Source organism: Poecilia formosa, unplaced genomic scaffold (genome assembly GCF_000485575.1).
Source record: "Poecilia formosa unplaced genomic scaffold, Poecilia_formosa-5.1.2 Scaffold45, whole genome shotgun sequence".
Lineage (NCBI taxonomy): Eukaryota > Metazoa > Chordata > Actinopteri > Cyprinodontiformes > Poeciliidae > Poecilia > Poecilia formosa.
The window spans coordinates 2460427-2484177 of NW_006799984.1; the positions used below are offsets into that span (position 1 = coordinate 2460427).

A 23751-nucleotide genomic window follows, 5' to 3' on the forward strand; every position below is an offset into this window, starting at 1 on the left:
GGGGAGTGAAATTATGGAGGCAGTTAGGAATGTCGCAGCAGAAAACAGATAGGAGGGGGTGCTGGGAAAATCATCTTCTCATTACTCTAAATCAAATCTAGCTTTTTTTCTTTTCCAACTCCACTAGAAATCCAGCTTCTCCTCCATCCTTCCTTCCTTCCTTCCTTCCTTCCTTCATTTGCTGGCTGCCATTCAGCTCCTCCTCTGTCTTCTCTGTCGCCTCAGTGGTGTGAAATGAGGCGCGCAGAGTGAGCACATGTTGGCCCACAAAAACAGAGGAGTCAATGTGGAAATGGATTGGCCAAAATAAATAACCCTGCAGCGGCGGTGTGAATTACTCTGGGAATACGACCACAGGTTATGTGTGGACTCTGACCCTTTAAATGTACCTTTTTCTGGTTCCACACTCTGTTTCCTCCCCCTCATATGCCCTGTGTGCTGTTCAGTGGTTTCTCATGTTGAAATTCAGTCTTACCTCTCCACCTTTAATGGCTACTGACTCAGCTCTGCCGTCCCCTCTAACACAAACTGAGCGGCCCCGTTTCTTCTCATCAACACATGCTGCAGAGCATTACAGCAGCAGGCTGTAGAGCCATGGTCACACTTCTGACCTCATAAAAAATACACCACTGTGACAGAATTAAGCTGTGACCAGCATCTATTTTAGTAATGAGGGCACATTAGAACCTGACTGTGAAGCATGAACTAAACTTGATGCACTCATGTCGAACACTCATGTCGGCGTACTGAAGTATCGCTCAAGACAGGAGTACAATTCGGGGGCCTCCTTCTAGACCTTCAAGGTTAAACTTGTTATTCTAGTACAGAAAAGACATGGAAATGTGAGGGTAAAACTCACAAAGCTGCTTCTCAGAGACACCAGCTTCATGGTATAAAGACAATTTTACTGGACTACAGAGTTTTGTAGCCTAACATGATAATTGGCAAAGGCAAATGTAAAGCACTTCAATAGTTTTAGGATAAATTTGTCTTGAATATAGCTTTTCTATCCATAAGAAATGGAAGTTAAGGTATCTGTAGATGTGTGGAAATATTAGCTACTGATATGTGTGGGTTAGAATACTAGAATACTCGAGTCCTCCTCCAAAATCACCAATTTAATAGTCAAAATCCTTAATATGCATTAATATGCATACTGTCTTATTACTGCAGAGGTTAAAATAAACAGTCTTCCTTATCTCCGCTGTTGGAGCTACAGCCAAGGAAAATGATTGCCGCTCCTGGATTACCTACTTTGCAAACTCCAGCCAATAGTGGGTCAAACAGCATTGGATCTATCATTTTATTTTCCCAACTAGATTCATCTTAGATCCTGGATGGTTTCACACAATGGTGGTTAACCTACCCAGATCTATCCAAATTGCACGCAAGTGATTTGATTGACAACAATAGTAGTTGGTGAGATATCAAGCAACAAATCAATCATTGTTAGGCTTGAGATTCAAACCTTTTTATCAATTGTGGTGGAAGAGTGCATAGAGCATCAACTGAACAGGTCAAAACTCAACACACAAAAATATACTGAGATTTTGGGAAAACTGGGCAAAATGACATCGGAGCATTTACCACAGTTTCAGCTTGCTCACTGACTGCCAGCCACGTTTATTTAATATGTTTTAATCTTTTCATTTCAATTGCAACTTTTACTTAAGACAGCATTTCACTTTGCTGCAGCAAGTGCTTTTAACATCCTGTTCTTGTTGTTGTGGGTTAGACTAAAATATCCAGACCGAGAAAATTTAAATACTGACCAATAAAGTGTTTCAGACATTTTGTGATTTTCTTTTAATAAGGCAAACATGTAAGATTCCTTATCATGTAGCAGTTTTCTGACACGACAGCAGGGAAAACTAGAGGCAGAAGATGAAGTGACAAGTCTTTTAATGACAGTGGGGCATAGGAAGAGATAATGGGGATGACAGCAAAAGAATCCAGTAAAGACAATGAAAACCAATGAGCTTATATATTAAACCTGAGGTGGAAATGACAGAGCAACCAGAAAGACTAATCAGAGAAAAAAGGGAGCAGCTGAGGGAGAATCAGGTGACACAAAACAGCTGTGGAAGGAGAAAACTGGCAGGCAGATGAAAAATTAAAAATGAATACAGAGAAGCTGAACTAGGACTCAAATGACTACCAAACAGGGGGAAAGGCCTGACTGAATTCTAACAAGAAGGTGGATAAAAATACAAACCCAAATGATTTTGGCCTGCATGGCAAACAATTTGGAAAACATGGGTTGAGATGAACATCTTCAAACTGTGGAAGAAATAAAGAGTTTTGATGACTTTCAATATCAGAAAGCTAAGTAACGTTCTTCTCCTTATAAGGAAAGGTAGTAGCTGCCCTCATTAAAGCAGATGTTTTGGTTCTCCAGAGCATGTAGATTTGTGATAGCGCAGCAAAGACCTTAGAAAAGCAATTGTTTCTCACCAATAGTCTGAAAAAGGCTGTAAGGGCATTTACAAACAATTTAAAATCTGTCATGCAGCCGGTTCCCAGCGGCAAATTTGCCTTAAGGTCAGACCCTGCTGCCATGTTTACAAATAATGCTAAAAAAGCCTCTGTTAGCATGCTAAAAGCTAAAGCTGGTGTCAACACAATCAGAAAAAAAGATCTTCTTGTTTAGAATATCTCTCTGACTTTTAATGAAGAGCCTTTCTTCATGGTGCGTAATGCAATGTCAGTTGATTGCAAAGAAGAGTGGGCCACAATCCGTCAATATTTAAACTGAATTAGAGTTTTGCAGAAAGAAGTTGTTTTAGAAGGTACTGAAGTATGAATGACTTTGTTTTCTCGTGGCTGTATATCATTAAAAGTGGGCCACTGTGGCACTTTTAGAAAAAAGGTAAACTTGTTAATAAAATCACTTTAAAAAAACTAGGCTGTAAATAAATACCCAACAGTCTGGTTAATATTCTTATCATGGTTAGAAGCTCTAACATTAGTATGTGTTCACAGTTTTTTATATGCAACAAAGTATAAATGACTCATCAGTTTCTCAAAATCATCACATTGTAGTTTTAGTTGTTATTTACTAAATTTAAAAAGCAGAAAAATGCAGTTTTCAGTTTTGATTTCAGCTTTGTGCCCTTTGGAGAATTTGATCAATTCATGTCAACACATTCTCACATATCAGCTGCTCAAATGTTTAAAAATCATAAAATAAACAGCCAATTGAAGAACTGCATGGAAATAACCTGAAGACTTACCACAGAGGGGAGTCACTGGTCCTTGAGATAGTCGCCCACATCCCACAGCTCATGCTACTCAAGGTCAACTACATAACACTCTGAAAGGTTCCTGATGGCTCCATAACATTAACTTTGATAGCTCAGACTGATGGCAGTGAAGACTCGCACTTCACACAACTAAGGGTTTATCACGTCCAACAAATATATAAGGATGAATAGTGGAGAAGGGTGAATTTTGATTTTATGTTTATGGGAAACCAAACATTAATCTCAAAGTTAAGAGGTGCTGCCTGCACAAAGCTGCCACTCAATCATAGATAAGATAAAATAAGATAAGATGGTATAGTTCTGTTTTGTGATGTATTAAAGAATGAGATATTACGTAAAATAATGGAGTCCAATAAGTCGCTGGACTTATTCGAAGCAATTTTACTGAGATAGTAAAATTGTTTCCTTAACAGGTGAAAACGTTGATGAGCAAATTCAGCTGTTAACTTTTCATATTTTAACAGATGTTTAAACATACCTTTTAAAAATACGCTTTTTCAGGACGTCTTACATAACCATTTTTAATTATGTTTTTAACTATGTTGACAGTGGCGGCATATTTCTGCTAATTGCAGCAATTGTGGAGCTAATTGTTTGTTTAGCGCTTTTGCTAACTCTTAAAATGGTTATTAGGGATTTTCAAACAACTTCTATTGAAATTTTTCATTGTCATAATAGATTCCAATTCTCTCTTATATGAGAGGTTTTTAGGCTAGAAATAAATGATGCAATAAATGCCCAGGTACTGTTAGTGATACATTAACAAGAGAAGACAAAAACTATTCCAAAAATGAATGATCTTACACAAAATGTAAACTTAAGGCACCGTTGTGAAACCTGGAGTTAGAGACAGTGTTTTAAAATTAGCTTCCTTATTGTGTGAATGATAAAGAAAACCATATAGTACTGCTAAATAACCTGCTAGTAAAGCCATATTTAATGATTAGCCCCTATACAAATATGATGAGTTCTTCAACAGTTATTGCGTGATGATATATTGCCCCTCTGTAGGACATTTACCTTGATGATTTCTAGCTAATTGCTTCCCATTAGCTACAATTTTTTCACTTGCACGTCTCATTAACTGTAGATTACCTTGCTGTTTCTTGTCAGTTCAAGTAATCAGTAATGCATTGGCAGTTCATAAATAAAACAAGTGACAAGTGTATATTTAACTGGAACACACACTGACCTTAATACAATAATGAGTACAATTAGGAAAGATGCTGCGGTGGCCGGACCAAGTTTCTGCTCTCATAAAAGACAGAAACATGCATAGGAAAATGTTTCTTTTGTCCACTTCCATAAACAAATACAGTTCTTTTCTTAAAAGGTTTAGAACATTTTATATATTTTTATATCACTTGTAAAAAAGGTTGAACTTTCATGTAACCTTAACTCATGGAAAAAGTCCACTGTTTCTAAAAGCACACAGCTCTAAATAAAGAACCTGAGGCCAGGTTCAGGCTATAAAACAATATCTCAAGCTTTGAACATTTCACAGAGCCCAGTTCATCACTCAAATGCAGAAAAAGTAAAGCACAAACCCACCAAAACATGGCAGTGAACCTGAACTGACAGAAACCAACAGGCTCCTGGTGAAACTGCAGAGATTCACAGACACAGAATCTGTTGACAGCTTTTAGTTTTACACACTGGAGCAGCATTTCTGGGCTTCCCTATTAACAAATGTTAAATACAGAAGCTAAACCTTCAAGGTCAGTCAAAATATAAATAATCATCCCTCAACCAGTAGAGCAGCACATGATTCTGGGCCTGTAAACCATCTTGGAGGGGCCAATCTTCACTTAATATCTGGACATCTCAGCACTAAAAGAATTGAGGTATTTACTTCAATTCTGAACAATTTCTAGAAAATAATAGACTTTCACAAAATAAATCACCAACTTTCTTATTTGTTCTGATATTCGCTGAAACTGTGTATGCTGTGTTGATCACATCTCTTCTCAGAGAAATTAGAATTTTTGCCATTTTCTTTTCAACTTCTGCTTGGCTTCTCTTTTCTTTCTCTTTTGTAGTTTTTCTTCCTTTACTTTCTTTTGTTCTCTTTCCATCTTTATTTTCTGTTTTTCTTTGGCTTTCTGCCTTTCTTTACTTCTCTTACTGTCTGTCTTTATTTTGTCTCTGTCTTTATTTTTATCTCCTTTTTCTTCCTTCTCGTTTTTGGGAGAGATGACTTTACTTGCTCCTTTTGCTGTTTGTTCGCTAAACAAATCTAAGTGGAGCCGACTAAGTCCAGATGTGGAACAAATTGTGTTGCACATTTTCAAAGGAGCCTTTATTACTGTCAATGCAACGGTGCTTTTCTTTTCTTCTCTCTGCAGTGGAACTATTTCCTCTTAAAGTCTGAATCCCAAAGGGTTAGGATATCATTTATAATAACGGCCTTCATAACGGATGCTGAAAAAGACGCAGAAAAAGACAAAATTAACATTAGGCATTCATGGTTGCCTAACATTCCATTGAGTATTAATGAACAAGCATATTTTTGACAAGATATCAGAGTTATCTAATCAATTTCTAAAAGTCGCGCCCACAGGATAGATTAGTTTTATTGCTTTCAGAGAGTAGGCTTTACAAAGGTAACATATAAGTTCAAATGCATGAATCAACTGCCGTCCTTTCTCAGTTCCTCATTAACATGTTTGTGATTCCTAATCCACTTTTATGACTGTTGGTTTTTCGTAACCTTGCCCTCATGAGACCCATTCCAGCTCCACGCTGCCGGCACCGATTTCCATAACTGACACTAAAAGAGAAATATGGAAAGATTTTATTCTGATTTAATCTTTCTTTTCCTCTTCTTGGTTCACTCGTATGTTGCTCCATGTAAATCACAATCACAGAGGAGACTTAAAAGGCATTTTTGTTGGATATTGGCACCGAAAGTTTCCAGCGAAAGCGTGTAAATGCCCTTGAGAGGCGAAACGGGCTGTTGAATTTAGACCGTCGTCTGAATTTTCTTCACTAGATCAACCCTGAAACAGATTGCAGTGCGTGCCCATAATTCCCAACAAGGCCTCCAAGGACTAAATAAGATATCTTTTGTCTTTTGTAAGCTTGAAATGATTGTACTGAATTCACAATGTAGCCTTCAGGATTTTTTAGATTTTTGTATGCAGAATCAAAGCGGCCCGTTAGGTTGACGTAATTCATAATAACATTTGCCTAAAGGTAAAAAGAACAAACAAAAAAAAGTAAAGCTGTTCACTGTATCTTTGCAACTGTGCTTTGAATAATTTTTTAATGAGCTTTCCGTGTATTCTTGAGTCTATTCCAGGTTAACCGGTATTTACTGGAAGCGTTAATATATTTAGCAAGCTTTTGCTTAAAGGTGACCTATTTTACTTACTTTGTTTACTACCACTACTTAAACAAGTTATGATAGGTCTATGCAATATACTAAACATGTTTGTTACAGTTTTTGTACAAAATAATTCTTATATAATGAGACTTTATTCTGGTCAGAGGTCTTTTCAGGATGAGATATTTTAGGTTTAGGGCCTCTTGTCACTTTAAATCCAAAAAGTTCCACCCCCAAACTCAACGTTTATATTCGCACATGAAAACGCCTGCAGACAGATGTGCAATTATACAACCATACAACTTTGAAAAGCAGAAGTGGAGTCTCCTGCACAACAGATGTAAACACAGCAAGTGGTTTCTGAATGGTAAGTCAACAACATAATGCTTGTTTTTTCCAGCAAACACTAAACACGCACATACAGCGGTAAAACCAGCCGACCAAACATGTTGGTTGCTAGGTAACAGGCAACGCTCCAATGGGGTTGCTAGGTAACGGGCTAGGCTTTGCTGAAGTTGGTGATTCGTGATGTTACATTTGGAAGATTTTTGAAACACTTCATCTTCAAGACACTAAAAAACATGAACTTATGACCAGAAAATTTATTTTTTTTAAGCAGTATTGACGCAAATGGAAGTACATTTTAAATTCATTAAGTGCTTGTTAAATTTTCTAAAAGCTGTATTTCTAAATTGCTGATCCCAGTCTGTTTCAGGCCAACACCCCAATTTTACCAGTTGTTATCCTCTCCATGCATCCACTCACTGTTTTTCTGAGTGTTTTTCCCAGACCGAACAGACCCTGATTACCAAAAGCTCACAGGAAAAGCAAAAAAGTACAGAAAAAGTAAATAATTTGTACAAACGCATTCCTTAGTGTCTTATATACTGACATCTACTTCCAATTTGTCTTTCAAGTTGAACTGAGAGTAGGGTAAAATCACTCTAAATGCTAAATAGAGCAGTACTTTGTTCTACTTCATTCCAAACTTCTTAGATAATTTGAATTATTACTATAATTTGAGGCATTTTTTGGGCTTTTCAGATGTCCTTCACTGAAATCATAAAACAAAATGCTCTTTTTTGTTCTGATGCACTTAATTATTAGGGGAAAAATCTAAGTTTCACCAATCATAGCCAATAAACAGAAAATTATTTTGCTTAATGGCACATCACTAATTATGTCAATGATTCTAATCTGAACTGCAAAGCTGCAGATGCATAGAAAATCAGCCAGAAGCCTTGAAAACCACAAAGCAGCTGACATTTACATACATAGTTGGATAACTTTGCAGTTCAGGCAGAAATTGAAATTTTAAGAGACATTTCATCCTCCCTTTAGGGAGAGATTTCTGAAACTAAAGGAGAACAAAGGACTTAAGCAACCTCAGAGCAGAGCAAAGTGTTGAGATCTAAATAACGTTACCAACATAATTCAATCCTGAGGAAATTGGAAATCATTACACACAAGGGTGCATCCATCACTGAGGCTGGATTAAACCAATTCATTTTACTATAAATTATTTGTTATTACGCAAAGATTAAGAAAAAAATGTCTTATATGCGATGTCTGCCACCGTTTTTTATATTTAAATAAGCTGTTTCTTGTCAAATCTGAAGTGAAAGAGGCAAAAAAGAATCTCAGATCTGTCATTTATTATACAACACACTGATTAAATCAGTGAAAGTTAAAACAACCGCCGCGCTCAGAGGAGGGGACTGGCGCAGGTGGAGCCAAAACAACTTAACAAAATATTGCCTGGGGCCTTAATTTGACCAGAACCAGTCCTGATGACAGCAACACACCAAGGAGCTCAGGAGCAAGAAATGAAACAGAACAACAAATGAGACGGACTGAGAACAAACCTGAGGTTGACAGCTGAAAAACGAGCACAAAAATCAGTTAGGAGCAGCAGAAGAGTGATTGATGCAATACTCAAAAACTATTTCACTCCTGCTAAGCAGCGAGCGGCTGTTGGAAGATTCAGCTCTGTATGAATAAATGATGGCTCATCTATTGATTGCAACTTGACTCCGTTTAGCCCACAGCAAGTCAGCAGATTAAGAGAGCAACTCTCGACTGGAACTACAGACATTGAAGTAAAGCTGTTTATTGTTTCCTGATGTTCACAAATCTGCATTGATGAGATTTTTACACAGTCAGTGACACAATAAAACTCTGAAGGCCTCTTTATTGACTGAATTAATTTAACTTTTTATATTTAAATAAATATCCCACTTTGTAGTAATTTAAAAACACTTAAATCTGTAGAGTTACTGACAACTAACTTAAAACAGACGAGAAAATGTTGTAAAGAGTGGCTGATTGGGCTGTTGAAGGCCTAACAAAATTACAAGCAAATCTTCAACAAGAAAAAGATCATCAAAATGCTCTTAATTATAAAAGTAGTGCCACAATTACCTTGAAACAGAAAGCAAAGGCCCAGTTGTAATTTTCAGGAAACTAATAGTTCAAAGAATTATAACATTTTTGTTGTCAAAACTGACAGTTAACGAAATGTGTGAGCAATAATAAAGTGAAAATGTTTAGCATAAAACAGATCAAGTGGCCGGAAAATATATAATACTTTCAGATAATATCTGCCATACTGGTCGTGTGTCCTTTCCTGCTGCACAAGTTACTCAACAGGTTGTTGCTAGGTAACCAAAGACTGAGTGAGTTTCTAGGTAACCAAACAAAGAGTGAGTTAGTTGATACCACCAACCAAGCTTAGCTAGCAGCCAAAGTCCTTCCTCTGCCTACATTTCCCAGAATGCTGTGGGGTTCTGAGTCAGAATTCAGTGAAATTATTGAACATTATATCAGACGTATTGTCTATTGATATTGTTATTGATTTATTGTCCAGTCCTATTAAAATCTAACAAATCCATAAAGCAAGGTTGTTTAAGTTTTTCCACTGACTTTATTTTACAATGTCTATACATGCATGTTTTATCTCTTTTTTTTTAAACAAGCAAGCAATAAATAAAGAAATAAACTAAAAGTGCTGATATATTTATTAAAAACAGAAAAAAAGAGTTATAATTACACAGAGGCAGGAGAAGCCCGTCAGTACTGTAGCCTGCCACTTTGCTCTTTTTAAAAGCTCCAGCCAGACCTTGCCTCTGGCAATAGGAGAACCCTGAGACAGACAACATATGGGTTATTAAATGAATGATGAATGATAGGTGGGCTCTCTGAGGAATAAATGGCTGAAGGGAAACTTAATGCATTTTGAGTGAACTGTGGGTTATATTTTTTCCTTCCTTTACTCTGTGATTCTTTTTAAAACCCCTCTCATGTAAAGCAGTGTTGTTTCCATTCTGGGAATAATAACAGAGGTAATTTCTTCCTAATGCTGTTATTAATATTCTTTATAACAAATCAGTGCATTAATGATGTTTCTAACTAAAAGGAAATGTAACATCATTGAAAAGTTACTTTATTTCAGTAAGTGGAACATTCAAGACAGAATTATATTACAAGGGTTTATTTGTAATCATTTTAATGATTATAGCAAACTGAATCTGAGAATTTTGATTTTGTAGAAAACTTTAATTGTATTACAAAAGACCAATAAAACAGAAATAACCTTTGGAATATTGCTGATTTGACATTTATCCAACAGTCCTCATCCACAAGGACAGCACATTCTTTAAACACATTTACTTCCTACAAACAAGGTTTGTGTTTTCTTAAGTCTCTGCTGCTTATCTGCTTGCATAAATGTACACTAAGGAGCTCTAATGGGTTTTTCTTCCCATTGTTTCTGACCACTACAGGAATAAAGCAAGCATTTAGACTGGGAACACTCAATAATTTACAGCCTCAGCACTAGGAGGCACAGGCACCGAGTATCAGCTTATCTTCAGAGAAACATTATTGTTCCTAACAGGTCAGATGAGTCTAGTTCAGGCAGCTGGATCTTGACATTAGTGTGTTTTCACATCTGAAATGCAATATCAAAAGATTTTTTACAAGTGCAAACAGAAAGATGTGCTGATGCATCTCACTGGAAAACTGGAAAACTTGGATGGACCAATTCAGTCCCTGCTGTGAAGCAATAAAAGCCCAATATTGTCTAAAATGGGGTTTTACTTATTCATATTGTTTGATATTCAGGGTTTCAAAAGGCCAGAGAGAAAGAGTACAGTATGCAAGCACCAGCTAAATCCTTGATTAACAGAAAGGTACAACAAATGTAAGCCATTTCTCACTAAATTAAGTTAAACATGTATATCTTAAGGATGTGCAAAAAGCCTGGAAACCAAAGCAAATACAAGGAGAACAGACTTCACACGGAGAAGACTTGGACAACTAAAAAGTTAGTTACACAAACCCTAAAGCACAAATCATAAACATTAAAGCGTTACACCGGGCATTATTTAGCACAAGCTAATGCTAACTTCAATTCAAAGTACACCTGCTCTTGAAAGACTCAAGCACCAATTTAATTTTTAATTTAATTCCCCCTAGATATTGTATTTGTATTTATATTGAGTTCTCTGTTGTCTGTGTTTTATTTCTGCACAGAGATCTGACTCAACAGGGAAACATTTGAATTAACTGAAGTGGAGATTTCAGCAGGCATTCTCGTCCTGACCTCATACGTGTGTGAAGAATGTTTTACAAAAATAAAAAAAACAAAAAAAAACAAAGTAACTCTTGTTGAAATCCTTCCCAGAGGAGTTAGCTGCAAAGCACTTAAATTCATTTATTTCCTAAAAGCAAATAGCAAAGTCAGGTCTGATTTACAACATTCTTCAGGTAAAGAAATCTTCTCTTTCGGTAGACTAGTAAAATATGTACATATGTTAATATAACTGACATAAAAGCTGTATTACATGTTAAAACTGTCAGTAATGATTCATTGACTTAACTTACAGCTAACCTGTGTCCCACTGTGAAGCAGCAAATCCCACCTTTAAATAACAGTAGCTTTATTAATAGTGCACAAACTCCATGAGGAAATCAGGTTATGTTGATCAATAACAGTGTTTACTGGACTTGTACACATTTCTCCGTTTGCCCCTCCAGGCTCCACAAAAGAACAACAAAAATATCTGTAATAATGAAAACAAGTCTTATGTATTTACAGGAAAAAATGGCAACTACAATTTAAATGTAATCAAGGAAACAAACTGAACAACCAAACAATTTGTAAAATCAATCTTTGGCCAATTATGTGTTGTTTAATTATAGTTAAGACAACAGCAAATTATGGTCAAAAGGAAGAAGAAAAACACAATTAGTCAGAAGAGATTAAAAATTTCTGAGGGAACAATTAAAGTCAGCTGGTGAAAAAAGAAACAAAAACACCAGAATTAAGAGGCTTTTTAGCTGTTTATGTAACCAAAACATTGTCGATTCATAATTCCTGCAAAAACATCTGGAAAAGTAACAAATCTCTCAAGCATGGGATTATAAAGTCAGATTAGAAACTGAAAATTTCCAGAAACTAAATTTAAAATGACCGCCAGCAGAGCCCATGCAGTAATAAATGCTGTTTTTTTTGTTTGTTTGTTTTGTTTTGTTTTGTTTTGTTTTGCTCTACAACATATTCTTCCATTTTAAGGGTATTGGAAACCATTTCAAACAGAAGAAAGTTCAACCAATAATCAATCCATTTATTAATCCATGATCTTCTCCCTCATCCAAGATCATGTTGCAAAGACTGAGAAATATCCCAGAAAGGAAGGAAAACATTAATTCTGTGATACTTTCCAGCTCGTAAAGGTGGATCCCAAGGCATTTCTGGGCTGGAAAGGAAATAATCCCTAAAGCAAGTTGGAGGTGAGCCCTGGGGTGTTTTTTCACTGGGATTCCCCAGCAACCTGCAACGGGACGCATCCCAATCAGAGAGCCAACTCCTTTCCATCCTGAACATTGTTTCTTTAATTTCCCAAAACCTTTTTCTCTGCCTTCACCACTTCTTGTTTGTGTTTTCACCTAGATTACGACCCTGCAGCTCCTCCTGCTGCAGTGGTGCTACTGTGATCTGGGAAGAGTGTTTTACAGAAGTTATGGGTAAAAATCCTCAGTCTCATACTCCCAACTGACTGGAAAACTATTATTAGAGAGGATTTTAAATTAACTGAACCTGACATTTTGATATTTCATTGCTTGCTTTATAGGAGTCGTAATGTTATGGAGCCGTCATATTTCTCTCAATTGTTGCACTTTAATACTCCATCCAGACCTTTAATGTCCACAAACCAACAGTTTTTAGGGACTTCCAGAGGGCTACTGAAAATTAGAGTAGCAATCTGGCCAAAGCAGTGGAACAACCTGCCCTTGCACTGCAAAATCACAAAGTCTTACAAAGTATGTTTGGTTTAGTTTCTAGATCAAATAACTTTGTACACTTTAAATAAAACAAAACTAACTAGAAGTGATTTTTCAGCAAAGTATAGGAGATTGTTTTAAGTCAATATTGTCAAGTCAATAATACTTAATATTGATGAAAAGGTATTAGTTATAAGAGAAATAATCTGCAGATTCATTTTCATTAATTTTCCCCAAAGTGCTGCAGAGAATAAATGAAAAATATAAAGGTGTGTATGAAGATTTGTGATTGATAATGTCACTAATAATTCATACTGTTTCATCAACATTAAGGAATTATTGACTTAAAACAAACTCTTATATCTTGCTGAAAAGTTTTTTGTAAGTTTGTTTTGTTTATTTTCAAATGTTCTAAGATATTAGCATCAAAAATACTTTGTAAGATTCTTTTAAAATCTCACTTCTACACTTTGATTTTTAGTTCTGTTTGTACAGACTATTTTTAGCTTTTAGTGTGGAAATTCTCATACTTAATTGATATATTTTTCCACTTTTTGCTTGTGCTTTTACATTTTTTTTTACTGTTTATGCAGCTAATGATTTCTACCTTGAGCATCACTTTGATTTACTATGCTTGTTTTAAATGGACTATCGAAAAACTTTGGTTTAAATTTGCTTAGTAGTCTGAGGTTTCTATGAACAGCAACCAAACATGCATATGAAGGAGCAGCCGCTGCTGCAGCACGTCTGCTCCATTCAAGCTTAAAATCACTAAATCACCAAACCTGGGCAGACGTGATTGCTTTATATCTGCAGCTCAGTATATAAACTCTGTTAAATATTTCTACTTTGCCTGCTCAAATCTCTCCTTGATGAGAAAATTACTCTCTCTCTCTTCACACCAGCTGAATATGGAAGTTTATTCTCCATTTAATTGAGAACAGATTTTAATTAAGGATGGATTATTTCAATATTTATTTGAATGCAAACTGCAGGTGGTTTTGTTTAGATGTATGGCAGCATCAGAAATTTTTAATTTAGCATAAAATATGAACTGCAGGGGAATATAAAATGGGAGATTTCTGAATATAAAATGTAAAGACTTGCTGAGGAACTTCCTACTACAGCACCACCTTTAGTTCAGGGTCCATCCAAAAAGTGCTACCTCACTTTTAGAGACATTTCTAGAATAACGTCTCTCAGGCTAGCAGCATGTTGGAGTAGCAGTTCTGATTTGTTCATCATTTTGAGTTTAGTTTTTCTAAGTTGAGGCATTTTATTCTTGATTATGTTTGTTTGTAGATTTCTATTTCCATCTTATTTATTGATTTAGTTTATTAAATATTTTATCTTGGTTATTTAAAATATTTTCCAGCTCCGGTGTTAAGTATCCTTTACAAAATTAAAGTGTGTTGGTATTTGAGAGGATAAACTTGCATTATTATGCCATTGCCAATATATTTAAAATGGTCTCAAAACAACAATATTATCATTTATCGCAATCATTACAGGGAGAATTTATCGTGACAGGCCTGACAGTCAGATTGTCATAAACCAACAGTCTTCAGTCAGAAGCCTTTTCAGATTCACTGCAAGACTGACTGCTACTGGAGATCCTTCCTGCTCCCAGCCTCACCATCCACATCAACTCTTTGAAAACACTTGAATTATACGAATTATAGCCGTTAATTTCCCTTTGGCATAAATAAAGTACTTTTAAATCTGAACTGAATTTTCTGGTGCTTACTTCTGTTCTGCTAGATTTCACTCTGGTTCCTTAGAGGGAATGATGGCGTGGAGAAAAATGGCCCCAATAGTTGAGTTCAGTTAAACTTTATTGTCCCCGAAGGGCAATTTGCTGCACAGTCAGCAGTCACTCACATAAAAAACATCCGACAACCTCATCAACAACAATCTTTCAGCACAGAGAGGGAAGTCAATAAAGTCCTCTTGTGCTGTGATTTATCAGTCTGACAGCAGTGGCATTGAAAGATTTCCTCAGTCCGTCGGTTTTGCAGTGTGTCACTCTGTATCTCCGTCCTGATGACAAAAGTTGAAACTCAACTCATGATTTGGTGAAAATTAAAGTCTCTTCTCTAAGACCCTGCAGTAAAATACCAGGGAAACCGAAAAGAGTGAGTCCCCTTCTCAAAGGAGCTAATTATGACCTACACTGTAAAACATTTCAAGGTGGTTTAACTTGAAAATTAAAGTCCAAGTGCTGCTTTGAAAATGCTGCTTTGATAGATGTCCAGATATGAAGTTTATCTCCAGTAATTGGATTAAAAGTTGTGTATTTTAACAGGTCGACAAAATGCTTGCAAAAAAAAAAAAAAAAAATCCAAATCAATTAAAAAGTCTTTTCCAGTTGTACATTACATTGAGTAGGTGGAGTGCAGCTGAAATCCTGCCAAAATAAATTTGTTCAACATATGGGATTAAGAAGTTTTCAGGAGTCATCAGTTACTTTCTGCAGTCTTCCTGACTTTACAGCAAAACTTTATATAGCTGAGTTGTGAGGAAACAAGGCACAAGTCAGCAAAATAACACAGCAGTGCCTCCAATCCTTCAGATTCACGCGTTCACCCATTCATCTAGTTTACTCACTTAATGGCACGCCTGGTAAAAACGTGTAAAAATAACCCTGAAATAAGCAGCAGCATGGCCTCTAATTCCTATTGAGCAAAGAAGAAGTTTATCAAAATAAAGGTTGTTTTTTTTTAGTTGATCAGAGTGAAGAGGAACATTTAGGCAACACCCCATCAATTGCAGAATAAGTCAGCAACAATATTTTGATGCCATCCACGTGCCAACTAATTATTTAAATGCTATAATAGGCAGATATGGAGTAAAACTAACATGTTTGGTAGAGGTTCTATGATGCTCTGGGCCTGTTTCTCTTATGATGACAATGGACTCTCCCAGAAAAGTAAGAATTGATCATTATTAGGTCTTTCAGCATGACAATGAGCATAAACATTTGACACAATCAACACAGAAACACTTAACCAGACACTAAATTAACCTTCCTCCACTGACATCTCGATCCTCAGACCTTCATCTCCTGTAGAGTCGTTGTCCCTGCCAGTGTTCCTCAGATCCCAATAAACATCCTGGATTTTTAGATATTTACCAAATCCAAGATGTGAGGGGAATCCTAGAAAACAAGCTTAAGTAAAATCCTTCAGGACAACAATTAAAGAAAGCATATTAACACCAAACATGAAACAAGAGCAACAATTAAACCTGGGATTATTTTGAAATAAGTCCAAATAAGAAAAACATGGAACACAATTAAAAAGGGGAAATATTCACATCTCGCACGTTTTTGTACTTTAATTTGAGTATCTTCTGCTTCTAAAAACAGCCCACATGCTTAAAAAAGCTATCCAGTTAATGTTTTTTGGCGTTTAGTACATGAACAAAAACTTCCTGAATGTAACATCACAAATCAGCAGGCACTGCCCTCACCTAGCAACTCAAGCAGAGCTCCAACACGTTTGGTCAGCTGCTTTTACTGCTGTGCAATGGCTGCTGGAAAAGATTAGTGTCTTGTTGTTGACTTACCATCCAGAAACCACTTCCTGCATTCTTGTTGATTGCGCAGGAGGCTCTACTTCTGCTTTTCAAAGATGTACAGATGTATAATTGCACATTTGTTGGCAGCCATTTTCAGGTGCGAGTGTAAACGTTGAGTTGGGGGGCGTGGCCTAGCATTTGAATCCATTTGGATTTAAAGTGACAGACGCCTGAAAGCAGGTCATTCTGAAAGGAGCTCAACATACTCAGAAGACTAAAATCTCATTGATTCTGTACAAAAAAGGCTGTGAACATGTTTTGTAGAGCCCATAGATCTATTTTAATCTGTTCGAGGAAGCTATGTAAGTTATCTTTAAGAGGAAATATGAAGCCCAGATATAACAACATAATTAAAAGATCCTGGCACAACAATAGGTTCGAATATTTCAAAACCATAATGTGAAACCACACATCCTATTTTTCAACAAACTCAGAAATAACAGGACATGGCAAATTACCACTTCATAGCAATAAAAATGATACAATCCATGAAAATCCAAAGTTTTTTTTAATACATTTTCTGCTACATAGCTACAAAACCTTGCAAACCATTTTTACAACTTAACCATTCTAAAAGATTTATCAGTTTCACCACTTCTACTGTTTTTTTTTTAGGTCAGACTATCTGCACAGGATTTATTTAACCACTTTTAGGTCACACATCACCGGTTTTTGAGCTGACGCTTTTACTGTGAAGGTAAGATCTCTGCACTGCAAATGTAGGGGCAGCAAGTATGACCACTTCAAAGATGCTGCAGCTCAGCAAGACGTGTTTTAGAAAGAAAGTTGCTGTTTCTCCAAGTTTTCCTTTTAAATGCACATATAGTTTTTGTTTTGTTTTTTTCTTAAGAAATAAAAATAGTTTCCTCTCCATTGTGGTACCGTCAGAGTTTAACTTTTGGCTTTATTGTTAAATCAGAAAAAATATGAAAGCATTTGAAAAATAAAAATAAAAAATGTTGTTTCTTTGGAAAAATATTTTTATTGTTTTTTACTACTTTTATTGAGCTTGGACAAACTATACAGAACATCCAAGTACATCCACAATACCCTCATAGTTTTAATGCAAACCCCAAATCTAAAAAGTTTCTTTAGGGTCTTTATTCCCTCCACATGTTGAGTATTTCTGAGGAGCCAAATGCTTAACTCACTTTCTGATCCATTTTCTGCTAAAACCAGCCTCTCTTTCTATGTATCATCGATTTCTTCCCTGCAAAAATTAGACTGACTGTCTTGTGCTTTCATGATTGACAAAAACATGTGTTAGGGCTGTTTCTGTTGAAACTAATATCTCTGTCCTCTAATGAAAATATCCCTGGAAATATACAAAAATATCTCTCTTATTCTCTCTATCCTTGCTTTTCTTATTCCCCATCTGGCCACCAGATGTCTTCAAACTCTCCTGACTGACTCCGACATCCATTTATTAACCTACAGGTGTTCACAGATTTTTCTAAATATAGGTTACATTTATTATTTATCAATGTAGTTGGTGACTTAGTGTTTTATCATATTGGATGTATGTTTAATTTAGCTAACTTGTAGCCATTTGAACAAATATGGTCATCCTGAAACAGCCTGTGTGGTTATGACACTAAAATTTCTAGTAAAATGTAATAAAAATGTAGTTTCTGGTGGGGGATGAATTAGGACACTCATACATTCATTCAAACTTGCATAATTTCAAGTATACATAATGAGAACATGATTAATCTGCATTTTGAGAGAGTTTAATCTGTTGCTCCTGTCTTTCTGGAATAAAGTTCTTTAGACAGATGATTATAAAACAGAATTAGATTAATATAAAATAGAAAAGGAACCCAAACCTACAACCTAAACCAGGATTAAGATGGGATGGAATGGATTTAATCAATCAAAATGTCTTTTTTTATGATTGGATATGTGACAGGTATTTCAATAAAACAATATAAATGGAGGATTCATTTTTTAAATAAACTAAATCTGCTTGTACATACATTGTATTTAATTATTAATTCCCTTGTTGATTATCAACAGAAACATTTTTACTGGCATTGTAGCAGTTTTAAAGTTCCTGACCTGCTTTCTGTCCTTCTCCACTGGTATCTTAACTATTTATCTTTAGTGATGAGCTTTATGAGTTTGGAAGCCTCAGTGCCATCACCCTAATGTTTGCTACTAAAGCAGATTCTCTGCCAGACTCAAGATGACCCTGGCCAAAATGTTAATATACTTTCTAGTCAGGAGAAACATTTTCCAGACAAAATAAAGGATTTCTTCAAATCTAAATCTGTCAGAAATGTGTTCATTTTAGGCTTATCTGTATAATTTTACACAAAACAGTACACTGAAACCTGTACACTTGACTTTTGTTTCAATAAATCTCCTTAAGTTGTTTGTTGTCCAATGATTCCACTTATGAAAAGGAGCAGATTAAATAAACCATTAAATCCATTAACGTGTTGATATGCGATCCGCCTTTTGATCAGAGTTGTACTTTAAAGAAACGTTGCTGCAGCAGACGCTAATGAAGCTTAAGTTTCTCCTTTTTTGTCATCACCTTAATCAAAACTCTGCTCTAATATTCTTTTTTTTCTGTACATTGAAACAAGAAGTTCCTCAACACTCAAAGACTCCATCAGGCTGTAAATATCAAAAGGTAATTACATGCACAGTGGCTTTGAAGCCCTGGAGGCGGATGTGTCACAGAGCAACCTTCCTGAAATTTATCGCTTTAAAAAGCACTTCAGTCTTCTCCTTCTATCGCGCCACCATCTGTGGCTCTTAAAATATGGATTTCCACTGTGTTGGCATTTAGCAGCAATAATGAACACTGAACTGTCTTTCAGGACGACAGAGATGTGAGCTTAGCTCTGAAATCTGCAGCTGGGCTTCTTTCCCTTTTGCAGCCTTGTTTTATTGCGCTGCTGAGGTCTATGATCCTTGCAGGATGCGTCTGCCGCTGCGACACAAAAAAGGAGGCAAAAAAAAAAGTCCCTGTGACAATATAAAGCTGGACCAAAATACACAAGGATACAACTAAACTATCAGGATTTAAATGCTGCTGCAGCTCGACAGAAGGGGAGAAACACAACATGAGAACTGATTTTAGCAAAACAATCACACAGCGAAAAAAAGCAGCAGAAAGGATTGTAGAGAGGGAGGGATGAAGATGAAGAGTAGTAAAGAAAAAAGAGGAACATGACAGCTCCTCTCTCTCTGATATACAGATGCAGCAGGGGAGCGGAGGGACAAACGGATGGCAAACCTTGAGAGAGGAACAGGGCAGGAGAAGATAAAACCCAGGGATATGTGTTGATGACCGAATGGGAGCGGGCAACAGGACCAGCAGGACAGAGAAAAATCAGCATCGAACAGAGAGAGGAGTTGGATGTGGGCAGGAGGGGGGGTAAGGGAGAGTTAAAGGCTCGTCTGAGTCAGAAGCAGCAGGAGGAGAGGAGAAACAACTGAAGCTCAGCAGGAGGTAAAGAGACACAGAGGAAAAGATTCACAAATCCATCTGGAAACCAGCTTCTTGTGGGAAATGACATCAACCAGAAGATATGTCTCCCTTCATCTCTGTCTGTGTTTCAGTTGATTTACGCAGGGGAGAATTATTTTTTAAATTATTTAAAGTTGACCTATTATGTTTCCTTGAACAGGTTAGGATAGCTCTGCTATACAAAACATGTTCACATTTTTGTTACAAAACCACTCTTAGATAAGAATAATACGTCTTAGATAAGGTTTTAGTCTGCTGAGTTTTGACTATTTTGAGCGTTTTTTTTATGGCCTCTTATCACTTTAAATCCAAATAAGCTGCTGCTGGCCACGCCTCAGACTCAGTGTTTGCACTCGCATGTGAAAATGGCTGCAAACAGATGCACAATTATACAACCGCACATCTTTGAAAAGCAGAAGTAGAGCCTCCTGCAAAACCAATAAGAATGCAGGAAGAGGTTTCTGGATGGTAAGTCAAGAACAAAACACTAGTCTTTTCCTGCACATTTGTACAGCACATACAGCGGAAAAACCAGCTGACCAAACATGCTGTCAGCTCCACTAGCAACACTAGTAGAGTTTCTCTAGGTTGCTAGGTAACGGACTGGGCTTCACTGGGGTTGCTAGGTAACAGACTAGTAGGCTGATTTGTGCTGTTACAATCCACACGTTTTTGAAACGGCTCATTTTGTGGACACTAAAAACCTTTAACTTATTGTCAAACAATGGCTGGGTGGTTTGTTTTAAGCATTTGGCTGTTAGAAGCAGTAGAAACCCAATTGGAAAAACAAAAATGTGCAAAATGTGAATTTTGCATAATAGGTCCCCTTTAAAATATTTTCTGTCATCACTACTCTTTCCTTGCAGAAAGAAAGTCCTGCTTTCCTCCCACAGTTGAAAACATGACTCTTGGGTTGACTGTTCTCTCTAGATTGTTATTAGTGATGAATGTGTCCTTGGTTGTCTCACGTCAATGACGTAAAAGTCAATTAAGATGAAACATGGTGGTTCAAACTTCTTTGAAAACAATCAGGTACGAATCCAAATTTGCTCCACATATGCAAGTGGTGCAAGCCTAGTTTTGTCACATTATAATCAGAAAGTAAAATATATTTTATTATATAACAATAGTGAACACAGCAAACAGGTAAGAGAAATGGAAAGAGTCTGGGAAAACTGCAAACTGACCAAGGAAAAAAACATCAACCAGAAAAGAAGCCAAGACATGCAAAGCCAGGTATGGGAAACTGTGACAAAGATGAGTTTGTAAATTAGATTAATAATCATATTCCTGTTTCTTTGTTTAGATTTTGTTGTTTGGTTTGACCTCTTTTTTCATGGTATGGTCTAATGAAATGTAGGTGTGTTGCCATTTTTGTGTAAAATCAGTAAGATTTTGGCTACTTGAGATGAATGTCAGAAAACATGTTAAATACTAAATGACACTACCTCATTTTTTAAAATAGGGGTCTTCAACCTGCAGCTCTGGAGCTTCAAGTGGCCCTTTGGTTCTTCCACAATGGCTTAGATGATAAAAAAGCAACTGTTTCTAACTATGAATACAATGACAACAACATGCAGGTTTCGCATTTGCTAAAAAACATATTTTTCTCATCATGAAGTTGGAACATATGTTTGTTTTTTTAACATAATTATCCACAAATATCAACATCCTATAGAGAACTATGTATCCATCTTCTTTTTGAAAATGTTTTATGTTGGTTTCTATTTTTATTTTAAGACCTTGGAATAGAAGAAAAATATTGGCTTTTTAAAGATAACACCAAATCTTTTGGATACTCATCAAAAATGAAAAGGTCATGTAACGCGAAGCTCTAAACAAAGTTTTTTTTTTTCTGTTGCAGAAAGGTTAAAAATGGCTCTTTGAACTGTAAAGGTTGCAGACTCCTCTTCTAAAATGAAATACAGCAAAATCCTGAAAGCAAACCCAACAAAGGAGGCAAAACACTGGTTTGGAAATTGGACTTTCAGGACAATGCACTAAACATCCAGAGCTACTGAGGTTAAGATTAAAGTACATGTCTTAAAATGGCCCAGTCAAAGTCTTAAATCCAGGCATGAATTCAACTAAAAAACTGCAAGTGGCAAGATTTGGAAATAAATCTTCAAAGTCAGATGAGCAAAGCTTGTGAAGGCTTGGAGATGCAAAGAATGCTGACTCTTAGAGCTGAATATATTCACAAAACACACTTTTTAGGTTTATTTTTGTAAACAGAGAAATAAATGTTCTCCTTTTCTCTGCATGTCACAATTACACCGCCCAAATGCTAAGAGAATACCTGGAGGATGTTCTTGTACTTTTCATGCACACCGAGAATTTCGCCCGGTTTCTTTTTCTTTTTTTACTCTAAATTCATCCCGCAATATGCGTTCTGTGAGCTCTGCTCTTTTAAATCAGAGAAACTTGACACCAGCAGGAATGCCTCTACATTTTCACGGTGTGCTGAACACAGAGAAAGTTAACAGCATCAGACGATCTTCCCTTAAACATTTCCCACAGCGGAGCAGGACGCTTAAAACGCTACAAACGCTGCGCTGTGCAGCAACACATCGCCCAAACTGTACTGTTGGCATGCATGAGAATAAACCAACCACCATAATCTGCAAGTGAGACTTAAACATATCTAGAAACCTTTTCTACCAGAACAACACTTCTAGCTCAATATCTTTTGTTCTTTACGCAAAGAGCGTCAAAAAGTGCAACAAACTGCGCTTCTCTTCACGACTAATTAACAGGCGCGCAAAATGTTGCTGCACATTCCAGAATTAAGCTCAAGTGCATGCATTTCAAACAACTATTTGTAGGCTGTTTGCACTTTAAAACACTCATAATTCAAATCTTGGAGGAACTAACAACCTCCACTCAACGCCTGGATGCGCAATCTCATCCGGGGAGAGAAAAGTAGTAAAAAGAAAAGCGCACATCTGCCTCACCTTCTGTGGTTGTCCCGAACAAGCCAAGATGGAGAAGAAGCCAGGCAACCCGAGGAATAATCCCACAGACTCTTTTAGACTCCATATCCTTGGTAGGAGGGGGGAAAACCCGGAGGCTGCAGGGAGTCAGAGCCTGCTTTCTGCTTCTGGAGGAGAGAAACACGCACGACCTCTGTTCTCCAGCTCCGAAAAGGATCTGGTCCAACCCGACGGAGGGAGGAGAGGAAATACTGATGGAGAGGCAGCGAGGAGAAGGTGGAGGGCTCGTACCGGAATGTGCTCAGAAATGGAAGGAGTTTTTGGCGAATAGATAAAAGGCTGTGGAGATTTTGCAAGAAAAATAACAAATAATTGTTTATTTCTATAAGTGAAACGGTCACTCATCGGTCATTGATAGAAAAATGAGGAATACATTTCCGCCAAAAAAAACTTGAAACCTGGACATTTCTGAGCCCCAAAAGTCGAAAATTTGCTTGGAAAACCTCTGAAATTTTGAGATTAATCTCAGAAATCTTCTGCAAAAAACATAGAAATTCCCGAGTTTCAAATGTTGAAAATATTCGTGTTTTTAAATTGGGCCGCATGGTTTGGATTTGGATTCTTTGAACACGGTGGGCTGGGGGGGAAAATCACATTCGGAGAGTTTTTTTAAAAAGTGTTCATAGGGAATTCAACCGGAATAGTTCTCATTGTGTGGCTTAAAAGCAAAAATCATGTAGCCTTTATAAACTGCACTCTTTGCATTAGTTCATTTATTTTGAAATGTCTGGGTCTGTTGAATGTGACATCACTGATGATTAATAGTTATTGGTAATAACAGTAGTAGTAAAACAGAAATCTAAGTGCAGCTTTGATTTAAAAGGA

At 36.6% G+C, this 23751-nt stretch overlaps 1 protein-coding gene across 2 annotated transcripts in view; it reads right to left on the minus strand.

Moving 5' to 3' along the window:
- The window catches only part of cntnap3 (contactin associated protein family member 3), a 106459-nt gene extending 83311 nt beyond the window's left edge, over nucleotides 1-23148 (minus strand). Inside the window, exon 1 of one of the 2 annotated variants that reach the window (XM_016671518.1) lies at nucleotides 22888-23148. In XM_016671518.1, coding sequence (XP_016527004.1) covers nucleotides 22888-22972 — 85 coding nt within the window. In that variant the 5' untranslated portion in view covers nucleotides 22973-23148. The remainder of the gene's footprint in view (nucleotides 1-22887) is intronic. The other variant, XM_016671517.1, reaches the window with a different exon arrangement.
- Nucleotides 23149-23751: the final 603 nt, after the last annotated feature.